Source organism: Pieris rapae, chromosome 2 (genome assembly GCF_905147795.1).
Source record: "Pieris rapae chromosome 2, ilPieRapa1.1, whole genome shotgun sequence".
Classification (NCBI taxonomy): Eukaryota; Metazoa; Arthropoda; class Insecta; order Lepidoptera; family Pieridae; genus Pieris; species Pieris rapae.
Window position 1 is genome coordinate 6,842,823 of NC_059510.1, and position 19,043 is coordinate 6,861,865.

At 31.1% G+C, this 19,043-nt stretch overlaps 1 protein-coding gene across 7 annotated transcripts in view; it reads left to right on the forward strand.

Moving 5' to 3' along the window:
• LOC110992808 (complexin) overlaps nucleotides 1–19,043 on the forward strand; it is a 122,362-nt gene that overhangs the window by 98,782 nt on the left and 4,537 nt on the right. For all 7 annotated transcript variants that reach the window (XM_022258891.2, XM_022258811.2, XM_045634402.1 and 4 more), the window contains 2 exons: nucleotides 10,491–10,654; nucleotides 18,897–19,029. In XM_022258891.2, coding sequence (XP_022114583.1) covers nucleotides 10,491–10,654; nucleotides 18,897–19,029 — 297 coding nt within the window. The remainder of the gene's footprint in view (nucleotides 1–10,490; nucleotides 10,655–18,896; nucleotides 19,030–19,043) is intronic.

Genomic DNA, 19,043 nt, shown 5'->3' on the forward strand with positions numbered 1-19,043 from the left:
GGAAACTAATTGAAATTCCATTCGATAAAGTTTACTGTTCGACGATAAATCTGATTTATTATGTGTTTATATTGAGAGTGCTATATAACTCTGCTAACTGTTGCCATTAAAGTATCAATCATTTTGTTTCACAATTAAATTATGTTAGGTACATATGTCATTTTATGGTTATAAATGGTTCAATTTCTATGTATAGACTACGCAGGATAACGAAACACTGATTTCCGCCATTGTTATTATCAAAGCATTTATATACGAGGATAATAATGCTAAACATTATTTTATAGTCATTTAATGATACCAGAGATTTTAAAATATTTTGCAAGAATTTTTTAGTCGCATTAAATATACCGATTTGCGGACATTAAATATAACGATATATAACCGAGTTTCGAAAATATCTGGTCTTAGATCGAGGAATTTCGAATAATTTGTGTAAAGGTCCTAAGATTAATAATAAAGAAATTACAGACAATTGAATATATAAATTGTAGCTAGCACGACTGTGACTTACTTTATCCGCGAGTGTAACATTAACAGGTCAAAGGTTGAGTACAATATAATGCAGGAAGCCGTAAAGTTTTTGTAGAACGCACACGCAATATTCATAATGTATATAATATGCAAAATACACTAGAATAAATATTTGCGTGACAATATGAACTATTTCATTTTGTATTCAAAACCTTCTTCCGTCTTTAACTTTTAGATAGAACAGATTATTATTGTTATATTTATTATAATAATCATCATTTTTTTAATTAGCAACGCGGAGCATTCTTGCATACATAGTAAGAAAGTTTTAGGTTTAGTTATCCAAAAGTATCATATTATGCCGCGGTGGTTTACAACCATTCTTCGTAATTATTTGTTTTTTTTAATCAGAAAGTAGCTTCTAATAGGTAGCTGTACCCGATACATGCCAATTCCATGCCGGTTTCCTTAGAATGCAAGAAAATGAAGGAAGACGTTAATAAAACACAAAATTATCAATTCATTGTTAATTTATGTTATATTGACAGAAATATTAATTTGAAATTAAATTTCTTTACTACTATTTAAAAAAGATTAACTATATATAAAAATGTTTTATTAACATTCAAAGTCCAATTACCTTTATTCAATTTCGCTCCAATACTTGATTCATTTCGAAGTAAAAATTAAAATAAACAATGCAAAAGCACTATTTCAATGAACATAAAATTCAAGTTCCAATGTAGAAATTCCGCTTTATTCGGCCAAACAAATGGTTACTGATCGTGACCTAAATATTGATAGAGCCCAGTACAATAAAACGTGGAATTAATGTGAACGGATTTGCGCCCGAGTTTCTGCATTATACCCGGATCATTCATACCCGGATAAGCTCTGGTAATTCTTATTTGATGTTCCAAAAGTTAATAACAAACCTAATTAACTTGCGATGCACCGATTACTTTTAAAATATCTTCAAAATACAAAATTAAATGGTATATTAAATGTTTTCTAAGTTCAGACACACCTATACTTATTAAATGAAGGAATAGGTTCTGGATTGGGTTTGATAAAAAGGCAAACTATCGTTTTCCTACAAGTGAGAGAACACTGTTTTTTTCTGAGTACTTACATTCAAACTATATTCGACTTAGGGTCCTTCAAGAAAAGAGCGTACCAATTCTTAAAAGGCCGGCAACGCCCTCGCGGTCCCTATGGCATTGAGAGTGTCCATAGGCGGCGGTATGACTTAACATCAGGTGAGCCTCCTGCCCGTTTACCCCCTATTCTATAAAAAAAACTAAAACCATATAGTGTGAAGAATAAAAAATTTGTAAAAGTTCTGAGCTCGTCGCTATTCTTGCGTTCAAATATGTTTATTTCGCCGTTATCCTGTTTGTGGTACGGGATTTAAAAGGCTTACGTATTTTCACACGAGATCTTACAGAAAGGTATTTCGTAAATACTTCTGAATGAACAGATTTGCTATTGATATTGTAAGAAATGTGTTCGTAATATTATTCTTGAGTCGCATTATACTGACGTTGTGTTGCATTTAAGAACTTGACCAAAATTCGTTAAAAAAGGTCCCATAGCAAATTCGCATTTGACACTTTAAAACCAAACACTAGAAAAATTAATTGTCTGCTTATATTCGAAGGTCACGTTATTCAGGCACTGTGTTTGATATTTTTCTCCATTAACGGAACGGAAAATACCCCCGGATGACTATTTACGATCCACTTACACACTTTTTTTTATAGGTATTAATTTGCATTAGAACTTAAGTGAACGTTAAATTCAGGTTACTACTACTTATATATATACAGATCAATACTACTTATACCTGCTTATATGATTGTTACTACATAAAAAATGCTATTGTCTAATCCGTGAAATTTTATTTATTGCTCCACCAATGAATCAATGGCGAACGGTCTCTTAATTAAAACTTGCGAGTTCCGGGCCGCGTTGAGAATCACTCTACTTTATATACTAGTAACCCACTTTAAAACAACTATGTATTTTCTTAACCTAACTTAACTCTTTGCTGTAAAAGAGATAAACCGATGTGCAACATCATGGAAGACACAACATCTTTGTTTACATTAGCTGACTGTACATTTAAGGTGCATTCAAATAAGTTAATAATCTTATATATAAAGTAATTTTATATATATAAAATTCTCGTGTCAGAATGTTAGTTACCATACTCCTCCGAAACGGCTTGATCGATTTTTATCAAATATTATACGCATATTCAGTAGGTTTGAAAATTGGCTTTTATCTATATTTCATACCCCTAATTTTTTTTTTTAATTTTTTTTATGATACGGCATTAAAAAATACATACAACCCCTCATTTTTACCCTTCTACGATCAACCCCTATTTTTTATTATAAATAATATACATGGCAAAACGACGTTTGCCAGGTCAGCTGGTGATGATACAAAAATAACGGAACACTCTAAAAATATATTTGTAAAAATAAATAAATATATTGTTTATTCAAACATAAGCATCTTATTCTTAATTTATCGTTTAAATTACCTACAGAAAGTCGGAATCTTAAATAATGTATCCATTATATAATTAAAAACAGAGTTCCCTGACAGGTAGTTAAATTGATCATCCCTTTTACCGTGCTGAAGCTATAAATAGTGAAACGCAAGCACGTTATCGCTCGGTCGAGGACAATATATTTGAATACTGAATAATTTATATTTCACTACAAGTCGAGAGGGGACGGACTTTATAATAGAGCCTACGAAAGGGTAGGGACCGTCTACCGTGAGAATTAAATAAAATTAAAGAGTTTTAAATGAACTCTCCTGTAAAGCCATAAAACAGATTTTCAGAGCTTAAAAAATATTCTAAATTTATTAAAAGTGTGGTCTTTATTCCAATATAAAACACACTTTGAAGTTTATTATTTACTATTGTTATTTTTTTTTATTCTGAGAGAAAGGTGCCTCATAAGTCTAGGCTGGCGATTAAATAGTATTTTTTTCAATAAAAATCAAAGCTGAAGTTTACCTTAGTATATGGATGGAATTAATACAATCAAGTTGTCTAATATTATTAAGTCAGCGACAAATTTTAGGCATCTAGTAAAAACTACCTTAATACCTTTTGTTAAAACACAAAAACTTATGATATTTTCATGGCGTCGTGAAGTATGGTCACAAGTTCGTCCCCCAATCAGTGGAGTACGTGACGTAATCACCGTGGCAGTAAATTATTGTTGTGTGATAACGATGATATTCGCCATACGGTGTGCGAATACTTGGTTGAGCAAATACTGGCTTTTATTTGTTTACGTATTGGATTGTGGTACATTTAATTTATTTACATTGTATATATATTGAGATTTTAAACACTGACGTAATCAGAAAAGGTCGGCATACTTCAGCTAATTTAAATTTTAATAATTATTATAACTGTCAAGTTAAGGCTACCAAATAATAGTATAAAAAGGCATTGTTACGAACAGAGCTTATTATAAACCGTACTTTACATTGTATTAAATATTTTAACTATAACAAATTAATGTAATTAATACTGTTTAATAATATTACTTTTATTTCAGCTGTTTTTACGCTTATATAAAGGAATATTCTATAGTCATGATTCTCAATTATTGTAATAAAACCCAACTTGTTTCAAACTTGTAACTAACTTAAACGGCTCATTACAGCGCAGATAATTGGTTTGAACTTCCATTGTCTTTATAATTGCCTGGTACGCGAAAGGAGGTTGAAAAGGGAAATTAAGAAGAATATTTGTTTAAAAACATTACTAATTTCTTTAACGCTACATGCTTTATTGATTAAATTTTAAATAAACTAAATTCCGAAGACACCACATGACAGGACCGATTTCAGTATTATCTATTAAATTAATTTACTAACAAAAAAAAGCTTTATTAAAGCTACTACAGACGGATTCTATTACTCTATATATTATAAGAAATATAAAAGACTTTACACTGACTGAACTCAAAGTTACTTAAGCGTATTAGCCTCAATTGTTTTAAATTTTCTTTGTCTTAGTAATTACTTAGAGCGGCGTTTAGAGGCCCTCAAGAGCTCTTAATAACTGATAATAATCCTGGTTATTACGAAACATTGCTAGTACTTTTTACGTATTTATTATTTTATTAACATTGAAGTAGATTGTTGAATATAATAAGACTTTTTAATGTATGTATTTTTAGAAATATTCCTAAAGTAATAAATTAATTGCAAATTTTACATTAATAAATCTAATATAATATTTATATTTATAACATTTATTCTTTAAATCCTTAAGTGGTAATTAAAAATAATATGGCCAAGTAACATTTTATAGAAATAATAGTACTTGCTATTAATAATACTATGAAAATAAACCAAGTACGTAAAAAGTATGTTAAAAATAAATATTTCTAAATAGTTTCCTTTTTTACTGAAATAAAAATATAACCGTAAATAATTTTAATTGACGTCGTACCAATTAAAAACGGAGAAATGGAATTTTAAAGCAATAGTTAAAAGTGAAAAGGTTGTGATAAAATATACAGAGGCTCGTTGTCGAGGCAAGTCTATTATTAGACAGATCGATATTCGCTAAGCCTATCCAAACGAAAGATAGTGTTGTCACCGAAGGCAAAATATTATAGTGACATCTACATACTTATAAACTAAGATCAGTATCCAAGTTAAAGTTTAATCAGTATTAAGTAGGTCTAATATATATTTTTAAATACGACAATTCATACATAAAAAATTAAAACAAATGGAAGGTCACCCCATGAGGAAGGAGTAAAACTCCAAAGACTAAAACATATAATAAATCTAATTCATAAATAAGAAAATTCTGTATACGATTACTTAGATTGGATCACAAATTTGATGTCAATGTCAACTGTCACTTTAGCGACAGACGTATGATGTATGTTCCTCTTAAAATAAAGAACTAAATTCTGTTTTTTTACGACCTAAGAAAAGATTATCCGTATACCATCTCAATTTAAATTCTACAATTTAGCTTTTGCACTTACCCAGAAACAGTAAACAAGCAATCACATTCGTATTTATGAAAACTGAAGCCCTTTAAATTTTATGTACTTTTTATGTCGTCATAAAAAATATTCTTTGTTTAATAGCCGTGAAAGTGATTTTGTATTGTGCTATACGCATAATCAAAATATAAATATGCACTCTATAACTAATAAAACCACAAAATTAAAGCTTTTAATGACTATAACATTTGTTTTGTTAATTAATTACTATCGATAGTAGTCACATTGGGCAAATAAAAGTCCCGGCCAATTGCTCTACTTGCTTTTAATGATTTTGCTCTATATATATTTGTAATAAGACAAACATACAAACGCACTCCCAGCGCAGCTTATATTGCAGTAGAAACCAAAGATTCTATTCGACCATATTTTATCACAACAAATTAAGTTCAAAAAAGGTAACACACAGAGTGTCTAGTAACTTGATATATTATCTCAAGTTAAAAAGATGTAAAACCAGTTTATTTCTGTAAAATATTAAATATGTGTTTGTATGTATATCAACCCTACAGCACAGTTAAAGTAGATAAGGCTATACATATACGTGACCTAAGTTTTCCGCCATCGAAAGTGTTTGAAGAACAGTTCGAGCTATGTGTACAATGGGTACAATTAGTACATTAATTTCATTGTATATAAACACAAGCTTATTACGTTGTTTACCTACCTTAATTAGGCAAACGCTGACTTTATTGACTTGATTTAAATGTCGGTATAGTAAGAAAGAAGTCTAAACGAATGATACCCATAAAATTACTTGAATGCGAAGTTCAGTAGGCGCTTGAACATTTTTTAAACAATTTTGTACCTTTAACTCATGCTCAAGCTTAAATAATTAATTTGGCTTATGAGATTTGTCTGAACAATCAGAAATAGATTGCCGCCATTCCTGTTTTAAATTGATTCTTGAGATAAAAGTTTTCTTTTTTCATATGACATCATCATATATTCGCTTATCATAACCAATATGAAGTATGTGTTTGTTTACGATGTAATTCATTCTTGACACAGGGTGCGATGAATATCAGGAATTAATTTAACGACAGTGTTGACGTCGACCCGCTCTCGTTATGTTTACGATCGATAAACAAGGATATTTTTGTAAACAACACAATTACGTTTCCTTGTGATAATACGGGCGTAATTAATAGACTATAAAAACTAATGAGTTACTTATTGTATGATGATGAATGTGGTGCTGTCATTACTGTAGTATGAAAACAGCAAAAATCCTGCTCAATTTTCCATAGACGTGTTCCTTATTTCAATATTTTTATACCTTATTAATTTATTATAAATCAATTTTTATATTATACTAGCAGACTCGGCCAAGCGTTGCTGTGGCTAAGGTTGTTGTTATTACATAGTAGTAAACTATTCAAGGGAAACGGTAGGAAAACTTATGTTAAAGGTAGATAGCTTTCTGTGTCTGTGAAACGTTGGTACTTTTAACACAGCGCCATCTGTTAGAATTGTATCAAATAATAAACAAATAATTTGCAACAAAATAAAATTGCGACTATAATTAAACATCTTAGCTATCCTATCTCTTAAGTTGGCCCAGACTGCTCAAGGTGTGCCAATTTAATTTAAAATCGGTTAAATAGTTTAGGAGTCCATCGCGGACAAACATCGTGACAGGAGATTTATATATATATTAAGATTTGTAGTAGTGTTATTAAGATAGCCAGAGATAAGATTCCTTGAATAGATTAAAAGTGGAAAGTGTAATCGAAAGTGTAAACGAAAGTGTAAACGAAAGTGTAGCGAAATTTACAAATACATAATAAATACATTGTCAAGACTCCCCTATGCCACAACCGTGTTTCAAAACGAATACCCGATCCTTTATCGCTTAATAATCGAATCGGTCGCAGGCGCCTTTTTCCTAATGCCTGGCTAAATTAAATTTCTCTGCTACGACATCGAGGGGGGACGAATAATTATCGTCAGATGATCGGAATTCCACTTCACCCAGAATACCGAAGTGCATACTGAAGAGCGTTTGGATGTTTTCCTTTACGTGTTCCTATCAATTGAAGAATTTTAATTCGACGTAAAACTGACGAAGGCATTTAATCAAATTTTTATACTTAAACAACATTTGTAGGAAAATGACGATAAATTGTCCACACTATAATTGACTTAATGCAAGATTACTGATATGGTACAAACATAATCATAGAGAAACGGTAGAACGAACGGTATTATTATTAGTTTTTATATTGGCTTCCACTCCTTACTTTTCGTAACATTTTTTATACTACCTATCAATTAATACTTCTATTCTAAAGAAACAAGTTTTACTGTTGAATTATAAAAACATAAGGTACTTTAGTAGCACGTAGTCAAAGTCCAGTAGGTATCTTCCGAAAGGAGACTAAAACTAATTTTGCTGTATACAGACTTCAGAACAAACTTTCAAGACATAGACCACAGAGCTATCATAAACAAGACCGATGTGCCACAGAGCAATCTATTTACAGAGATATCGCCGTGGCTTTTCTGTTTTAATTGAATTGCTCCAGCTCTGTTCCGCCGCTAACCGACTTTTGACTTCGTTGATTTGATTTTATTCACTCAAAGGAATATTTTGTACAAAATTATAGCTACTGAGAACTTGTAAAGTAAAGCTCCTTTTGAGATTGTAACAAGATTTTGTCAAATAAACCCCCGTTTCTATGCGAATTTCATTGAGTAGAAATTTTATTATATTTTAATTTTCAATAAAATCTTTTGGTGTTATTTATGGAATTGTATTAAAATTTTAGATTGGTGTTTTAAAGTATTATAGACCCCCCTCTGAGGATTATTGATCAAATAGTGATGAGTGGCTAAAAATCCGTAACATCTGATTTAGTTTTTAGTGAAAAAAGGATTTGATACAATATTTTGTTCAAAAAAGATCTCTTAAATAATATATTATTTATAATCCTAATGCTTTATTTATGAATAAAAGAAATAACAGCTATTTATCCCACTTATTCCACATAGTAAACTTTTAATAAATTATTTGCAATAATTGAATTTCCTTTAGGTATTCTGCTATCAATATTTCATTAGAGGACTATTTGAAAAAAGCGATTACCATTCAAATTCTCTGATGAATATTCATAGAGCTTTAATTGAAGAAATTAAATACAAGAGATATTTCAAATTAATATTTCGCTTCGTAGAAGTTCGCGTAGGTTTTTCAAATAAATGATAATTGATTGGGGATTATAAATGGTAACAATTCAAAAATAATGTTTTATACATTCGTATAACGATGCATTATATTTACAAATTACATACAAAAATTTAGAGCAATAAACCAACGTACGCAGTACTGCTACGCCGTAGTGACAAATTAAAATTCACTTCTACAGCACAGATACTCGTAGAATATATATTACACATCAATAAAAGTAGTTCTAATTATGGCAATGTATCTTTATAAAATGTTATTGCAAATAAATTCTGAACGAATAACTATGAAACTTTGTCGCCACTATTTGCCATACGCGCCGGTGTTGTCACAAGCAATTTACGTGTAAGCGGTCGTCCAGTGAATTACACTCGCCTACCCCTCCCTGGGTCAATGACCTATTGTGCTACACCCTAACCCCTTTGCATGACTACGTCGTGTGGTAACAGCCTGTATATAAAATGTCTTCGTACATTGAGGCTTTCATTCGATGTTATGTAAATTCTTTGTATAGCAGTAAAATAGAGTTAGTAATGATTGTATCGTAAATGTACACAGCGGCCACAAAAAAAAATTCAATTTACTCTAATGTGGTTCTAAATAAAAAAAGTAATGTACTGTCAAATGGGAGATAAAAACCATTACAGGCCAGTTTTTAAAATAGTTAAAATATCTTTTTTTATTCGTCGTGTGATAGATTATTTTCTAAAAGTATTGAAAATCAAATTTATATTTTTTGTATTTTGAGTGCGATAAATAAACGTTACATTGGTGGGCCTTTAAATACTGATTTGAAAAAAAAACACTGTGAATGTGATGAAATGATTCTATAAATACTTCATGTTCATAATTCGTTCAAAATCCTATGGAAATGTATTAAAAGGATCTAAATAAAACTAGTACAAACCGGCTGCGATCGAATTCCGGCCGAGCGTGGGGAGAGAAATCCATTACACGTCAATCTGAGCATTCGTCACGTCACCATCGGGGTCGAGATTTTTTTATTGTATTCGATATTCCGCTCTGTTTACGGTTTTTAACTACATTTGCTTATCACTGTCTCACCAAACACAAACAATGCTTTGTCTCCTTTACTCTCTAGACTCATAAATATTATACCTAAAATATCCTTAATTTTTTTTAAATTGTACTTCATATTGTCATTAAGATGCTACGTATCGTGATTGTTTACCATATTAATCACACTTATAATCTCTCGAAAACCTAATTACCGGTCAAAAGAGATTCATATCGAATATTTGTGAAGCATAAAACAAAGGAAGCTTAAACCCAAGTTGTTCGTTACCTAACTTTAATTCCGAGATCGTGAAATTAACTCTCAACTTTTAACCATATAAATCTCCAGGAGCGTTGGTCAGACACTTTAATTATTCCAAAACAAAACATTAGCGAAACAATTTCTGGTTCTATAATAAGAGATAAGATTAATTAAACAATAGCATTAATCAGAAAGCATATTAGCACAATAAGCTGGTCTTCATCAGCTGGTAAACGATCGATGTTCTCTTTGACTCTTGCTACCTTCTTACTGTATACGATTGATTATAATCAGTAAATATAAATGCCGCCGCTATATAATCAGCCGCTAAGCGATTAAATAGGACCTATAACCTCTTGAATAAAATACGATCTCTATGATATGTAATCCTAAAATATTTTCTTACTCCTATAGAGACCGTATAAGAAATTTTCTTCTTGTTGGTTCTGTTGTAAGAAAGCAAGATTCATAATATTTTCTTTTGCAGGCGCAGTTGGTGGTGACGGCGATGACAGCGACGACAAGGAGAAGGAAGAAGAAGCGGAACGTGAACGGCAGGAGGCCATCCGTGAAGCTGAGGAGAGACGCAAGGAGAAACATCGCAAGATGGAGGAAGAGAGGGAGAAGATGCGACAGGAGATTAGGGATAAGGTGAGTGTCGTTTCGGATAAGCCAAACTAAAACAAGATACGAGACACACTCAAAGATACTGTACAGCGATTCCGTAAAAAAATTGTAATTGTAAATTGATTTTATTAATTCCATGGTAATTTAAATTTTGCACGCGAAAATGAAATTTAAACTAGAATTTTTACAAAATTCCAACATTTCCACATGAATATAAACGCGTTGTAACGCCAGCCCTCTCACCGGTACTCGGGTGACGAGCAAATTGTCCGCGACAAGTGCGCTTGACCCGCTTCCTGCACTAATTGTGCCCGTCATTGGCTTTGTCACTGAACGATTCAGCTTTGCTAACTGGAATGTTTGAACGTTTTTCGGAAAGCCCATATAACAAACGTTTAATTCTAAAAACGTTTATGAAAATGAATAGATTACACACGGTTAACAAGCAATAGTCTTTTGATTTCATCAACATTTTCAGAAACTAAGCTATATTTTTGTTGCATTTTTATTATTTTCAAATAATTATTCTTAAATAAAACTACTCCAAATAGTTCTGGAATATTCTGTTTCGTGTATTTTTTAGTAATACAACGCTGATAAGGGCTTCATTATCATATTCGATTAAGAATAAAACAATACAAAGTGTAGATAAAACTCGAGGGTTGCCTCGAGTTGTATAAATTTGATCGGCAGCTTAAGTATGAAAGACGGAAAAGAGGGAAAGACCTTAAAAGTAATTTATCGTTTAGCTACAAGAGCGCAAAATGACTAAATATTTGTTTACTTTTCGAAGTAAGGATTTTCTAAAGAAGTAACTTCGCCTGTAAAATTTGTAAAAACATTTCAAACACTCGTATAAGGAGCCATAAAGTTTACAACTTATGCAAATTGTCAGTTGACATGAATGTGATCAAGTTTAAATCACCCTTAAATGAGCTATTTCAGTATAAACCTTGTGTATTTTACAAGATCATTTTTTTACGAAAGAAGCAAACACTAAAATCAGATAAAGTATTTGCAATAATTGATGGCTGCCGTAGCTTTTGTAATGTATAACCTCAACGAATTATATAGTATGATATAGTTCTGGATATAATAAAAAGGCATCATTTAAGTTTTGAATAATATTTAATGACATTTCAATGCTTTTTAACATACATTGTTAACCTAAAACGATTTACGGATACTGGACGTTAATTTATATATTAAGAAGTCAGTTTAGTAATATATTAAAAACTAACACCAAAAAGTTTTAGCTTTTTTCCTAATAGTTTTCCTCGTCCTGGCATTAGCACGTAAGTCGTAAACCAAAAAACAATCGAAATCCCTCAAACAGAATTCAGCAAAGAGCCACTCGTAGGTAATTTCTTTCGCGGTACTTGACCAACGCCATTTTGAGGCAATTTACGACAAAATGGCGGCTGCCTAATGTCAAAGGGTACACTAAATGACTTGCGACAAAGAAAGTGGTTCATAATAGTCGTAATTCTTCTAAATCTAGGACAGGACTTGTAATAGTAATAAAGAAGCGAGTCTTGTAGTGGCTTTAAGAAGCGTAAAACAGTTAGATAGCATAGTTACTCAAATTTTACAGTTAAATAATCACAGTTTCAGTACCTAATAGAAACATTATAGAAGATGCAAATTATTAATTACTACAAAATATCGATTAAGAGACATCAATAAATAAGAAATAAGAATAAGAGATCATAGTGTTTTTAAACACACAAAGAAATAAATTGTTTCATGAAATATGGACAAGGTTTTGTATATTCACTATATGGTATGAGGTGTGAGGCTTTTAAAACTTAGTGTCTGTAAATTAGTAGCCATTTTGGGCTCAAACGGCACTGTAACGAAATTTGTTGAGTTTCGTCAAAGGATACCAAATTTAAGGTTAAGTGTTAGTAGCATTTTAGACAATTATCTAAGTTACTTGAAAGTCAAATTACTTGTACCTTATTGGTATTGCTTATTAGTGGAATTTACCGTAAGGGTTTTGCCTTATAAAAAAAAAATATAAATCTTAATGTCCTAACTAAAGTTAGGCACTAGTTAATGAGCCGCACTATATCGGCAGCTAACTAACGTAGATCGTAGTTCCCACTGAAACTTGCTAAGATCTTGTTATTTGTCGCTTCGTGATGAACTCGGAGTTATTGATTTACTCTCCACAGCTAATATTGTTACGACTTGTACTAACTAGAATCTCAGTCTTATATTCACTGTAATAATTACGTAAAACCAGCCAGCGAGCATTAACAATTTTTCATGTGTATGAAGTCTATTAGATTTTAATAAGACGTAAGTATATAAACAAAATAGGTCCAAATATTAGGAAGATATATTTTGGTAGACGTAAGCTGTTTTTGGACTACAGTTACATAACTCAGAGAAACCCATAAGAACTTTCATATTATTCTGTAGTTTTAAAGCTATGATTAGTATATTCAATAACCACCCCGTAACATATGTATAAATGTGTGTGTTTTTATTCAAAATATCAGTAGTCATTGCTACAATACTTATAATAACGGAACTTTAAATCTAAGATTCATTACAACTACTAGTAATATTTTATATACCGATTCCTGTCATAATAATGGTACCAAAATACTCAGCTAATTTTACCCTATAGATATTGGAATATATCAAATTTATCAAATTGCTACTTGACGGTATCATTTTCACATAATTTATCTCACAAACTTAGATTGGTCAATCGTTTAGCAGCCGAAGGAAATTTGGCCGACCATTATCTTTTAGTGAGTCTATTATCGTAAAAAGTGAGATTCCAATAACCTTCCGTATAAGTCGATAAATGCCATACGTAAGAAATTAGGCTACTTTATTAGACGCCTTCGGAAATCCTCCATTATTCGTTTTGTTAGGTCCTGGAATAAAATATATTATACAATTACTGTACTAGTTGTTTCACAAGGTTTTCTACATTCGGAGACGGGAAAATATTTAATCACTGTGGCTTATCCCGGTCAGGAAATAATTATTTATATTATTAGGGTTTTTAAATTCTCATAAAACAATCTATCGTCGAGAATCTAACTAAGAAATTACGTGTTTTATCAAAATTTTGTTTAATCGTTTGACTAAAATATATATAAACGCCAAAGCATTTGAAATGTTTAGTTTAGGAGATAATGTAATATGAGTATAAATTTGATAACACAATTTTTTTTTCGTAAAGGTTAATATTTTTTTTGCGTTAAAAATTATTGCAAAATCTGTAATGTCTCCAACAAACATTTATTATTCAAGTAACTAAGCTTACTAAAGTTAGCAAAAAATAAACTATGCCCGAACAACATAGAATCTATCTCAGCCATTTTCGCAAAAAAAAACGTGCCAATAACTGATTGAAGTAGTTATACAGTAATTAAGTGTTATTAATGCCTCCCAATGGGGACCGGGGCCACACCCCACAATTAAAACTTTGATCAACTTTCACGTAGTGCAAACGACACATTTCCTTTACATAGAACCGTCTACTATGTGTTAAACTATCTAGAACATGTGACTCTAAAATTAAACCCTTCCTTTTTAGTACTATTCTATAAGAAAAAAATTGGTCGCAAAAACTTAAAAAACCAAAATTGAAATGCATAGTATTAAGTTTTAAACACCCCATCAACGAGGCAACACTCTTGAAACTGGCAGGTTGTCCTAACATTAGTGCCAAGAGTTATTTTTTTTAAACGTTAACACTGAAAAAATAATCTTGAAATAGACAAATTATGTATGCTCCGATGCTCTTAGATTCCACCGTAGCCGTAGACCAAAAGGTCAATTTAAAACTTAATTCGTAAAGTGTTCTATTTGTGTTGTCGAGATGGACTAACACATTAGAGACGCGAGCGCTTGACAGGAGGATGCTTAGGGACTTCACGTCTTGCGAAAAGACGCAATTTATTTGCCAAAAGTACTATAATAGGTTTTTTTGTTGACTGATGTGATTGGAGAAAACGTGTTTTACTTAAAAACTGACGCTTTTCTCCAGAATATGGATTACTTATTTAAAAAAATATACCTATTTCTCGAAAGATATTTCATTAATTTTAATAATCGTAAAGATACCGTTATAAATATATTGTACCATCAATTAGCTTTCAAGATAACGAAATAAATAACCTATTTTTATGGAAAACTGTATGATACAAAGTATCTATAATATGGAGTAGTCGATACGCAAGAGGCTTCGACGGTTCGAGGTCGTCACGCTAGCACATTCTCGTCAAAATAACCTTTCCATAAACGTGTTATGTAATGACACTTAATGCAAAAATGTTTTTGTTACGGAATCGACGCTTCACATTATGTTTGATTAAGAATTCTGACATAAGCTAACATAAATGTTTATACTGATATAATATACATAGAAAATTTTTTATATTATTATTGCAAATATTGACAAAAGCATTCTAAGTAAAGAAATCTCTGGTTTTCGTGGGCTGTATTAAGATTTGGGTTTAATATACAGAAAAGGAAATAAGTTTATAAATTGATACTTCAGCCTCTCAATTTAGAATATCATAAATGGAATAAACCTACCAAACAAACTTACAAGAGTGTCAAAATTAAGTTAAACAACTGAAAACTATCTAATCAGTTCATATTTCCATCACGTCTGATTCTATGCCATAAAATTATTTATCGAATATGAAAGTTTCTCCCAGCTCGTCGTAAAATATTTGCGTTAAGGTTGCATTAAACGTATCGATACACTTTACGTGCGCAAATAAAGTGAAAATCAATAAACCTATTCCACGCTTGTACGGATCGCAGAAAAATCACCCCGTGTTGGAATGTTTCCATAACGTTACGCAGGGTACGGTTAGCAGATAAATCATACTATATTTGATAAAGCTGAACACTTTGACGACATCAATTGTTCCACATTATCAAAAAAAATTAAATTATTTTCATTGCATTTTTATACTAATTCTGTAATAATTTTTGCGAGGAAAATAATTACTTTACTAATTTGAATTATTAAAACGATTAATAAGTCATTATTTAATAATCGTAATCTTCATAATACCACTGTGATTAACACAGTATAAACGCACTCTTCCCAAATGTAAAATAAGCTTAAAAAAGCTCAATGATGTTTGAAAAAAGATTAGACTTTTTGCTGACGCTTAACGTTCTCACGTAATTTTCCCCGCGCCAAACAATTTTCCGGCACAAGCCAAGCGCGTGTCGAACATTATGGCCTCCTTTAGTAGACCTGTCTGCCATTTATATGTACATACATTATTCTTGTTATACAATATTTCCAACACGTTGGATAAATTTAAAATAATACATAATTTTAATTCGTTAAAAAAATGTTTTCTTTAAATGTGTAAATGTTATGTTAATAAAAACAATACTACATTTATACAATATTTTTGTTTTAAATGTTATATATTAACTATTATATCATACTCCATCTTGATTTTAAAATATACCTTTTCTCTACGGTGTAGTACGTTTAGTTTAAAACTGTTCGATTTAACCAAAAGAATTTAGACGTTCTGCTACTCTTCAGCTAAAAGCAATTTTTGTCTATGCCGTTGTCCATCGATAGTCTATTAGCAAGTATTAGGGTGCAATCTCCACCAGATTGCGAACTAACCACGTTACGATCTCATTCCGGATAAATTGTCGGCAGCAGTCTACTTGACGGATACTTTTGAAACTAATAATTTAATCTAAGATCTTAGGTGACCGCTTATTTTTTTTCAGTATATCAGTGCTTGTGTTATTTTGACATTGTGTGCGAATTGGATAATGTAATTGCTTTGTCAAGTGGACTTGAACCTTTTTTAATATCATAAGCAATAGACTTTTATATTTGACGTATTGAACTTTTGTAATTTATTTTTAGAAATACAATACAACAATGTTTTCAATTACGCTGATACTATGTGAATGATGTTTTTTCTAACAATTTTTTCAAATCAAGCTCGAGTAGAATAAGAAGAATGAAGAAGACAGAAGCAGAGCCCTTGGATGTTAAATTGACTCTAGTAGGGAGTCCATCTCTGTGCGACTCCCTAATCGAGTCAGGTTGACTTCTTTGCGGCATAGTCGTCATGAAGAAAGAAAAATATATTAATGATATATATTTTGCTGTAGGTACTTATAGTTTACATGTGTATATAAAATTGTATAGCAACACGAACGTTCAACAATATGTTTAATATACTAAAAATGTTGCCAATGTTTATCACTCTTAATTTCAAATAATATTACAAATGGTAAAGTAAATATTAATTCTATTTATGTAAGTTGATGAATAATGTTTCGTTTTCATATAACAACTGCCTAATCCGTCTCAATATATATATGTAGCTATTAGTAAGCTCCTAGCGAAGAACATTTGGTAGCTTCCCTTCTTGTGTAATATGTAAATTTATATTAATCCTACTTCGTAATTTAATGCTGAAAAATAAATGGAGGCAAACTTTTTTCAAATTTAATGAAACTAATACTAGATCGTGGCGTGTTGACAAGACGCGACTCCCAATTCCTATAATGAGATCCCGGGGGAAATGATGGGGAAAAATATTAAATTAAAGTATCATGCAAATTGGAGATTTAAACCAAGAGGATTATAAAAGTTGATAATAATGCCGATTTTGGACCTACATATTTTTATCTTTGGATTTCTTTCATCGCATCTAAAGTACAGTACAGTGTACAGGCACCTTCTGCTATTTGCTAAGGCAAACGGAACGTATAAATTCTAGCTGCAAAAATAATTTTTATTATAACTCGCAGGTATGGTAAGGGAAGACATTGTGAAGAACACGTCATGCCTTAGATCTATAATTGACAGCCAGATCACTTGCCTATAAAAATCATCAAAAGACTTCAAAATAAATGCAATCTGAGATCAATATAACTGTAGCATATTATGTAAACTTAAATATCAGTTATATTTATTTTAACAAAATGCTGGTTGTTATTTCGTTCGAAGTGGTACTAAAACCAGTATGATTTATTTATATATGGAAAAAACTATTTAACGTGATTGCTTTTTTACGTAACACGCTCTATATTTGCGATACGTAGTGGCTTCTTCGTTATGCCGTCCTCATTTCTCAACCTCGTGATCATTATATATGACAGTACAAAGTCAAAGTAAAATAAAAAGAATACCAAAAAGTTTTTCGTAATTCTAGCTTATCTAAAAAGCCTCTCCATAATTTTCTAGAAACTTTTTAAATCGTAACGAAGCGGAGATTGAAATATATTTCAGTATGCTAACTTTAACCCTTTGGGAAATTAGTGGAATTTGAGCATAACCGATATTGCTTACTATGAAAAGTATTGGTACAAAGTATTTTGCTATATTCATGTACTTTGCGATTTGCGCCATTGACCGATTGATTATTTATATAATTTCAATTCTATTATTGTAAATAGCATACATACTAAATCATATAATATAATGCTTATGTAATAAATAAATAAAAGAACAATAAAAACAATAAGTAATCTTGAAATATATTATTAAAAGGCAAGGTTCCGAAAATACTGGCAGCGTTCTCCCTTTGAATAGCTAGACTAATTCTTTGATGAAGGTCTCCTGTGATATCGACTAACCTTTTTGATATTTCCCTAAAAAGCCTTATAGCGCTAAAACCCCACGGACCAAGGGTCTCGACAACAAATGGGACAAATCATTCGGTGCCCTGTATTTGCAGGCTTTAGCTTTTTTAGCGCACCAGCTCTGTTGTTGGTAGATGGGAAGGGGCCAGTGTAACTGAACAGGTTGCATCAGCCAACATAAACATTTACTTATATTATATTTATAGAAATATTTGACCTATAATTGTATGTTTAGTTATTATAACACTGTATCTGTTATAGACAATAACAGTTGTATATTATGTTATATGTTGGTTAATAATTTTGTAAATACTCTGAGTTTGTTTGTTATTAATATAAAAGGTGATGTTAATTATTCAAATATTTAAACTAATATATGTACCGCAAAAATATATTATAATAATATATATTAGCATAATTGGGGGTGATATTATGCTTTACTTGTAATAATATGTATAATTTCATTGTATGAATGCTTACCCTGTTTTTTTCTATATTGACAAAATCTGCAACTATTAAATTAATAGCCGTGTTAGGGATTAAAGAAATATACCTATATATTATTCGGTATATTTCACATGTTTCTGAAATTTTCTTTAATAATTGTTGTTAGTTAACAGTATTGACTTATGAAAATTTATCATTTCAGTATAAAATCCCAAAGAAAGAGGAAATGGTTGAGCAACAGCAACAGGAGCCAGACAACCCTCTGATGAGGAAGAAAAAAACTCCCGAGGAGTTGGCTGCTGAAGCGGAACTCGAAGATCAGGACGAGTTCACAAGTAAGATTATTCAT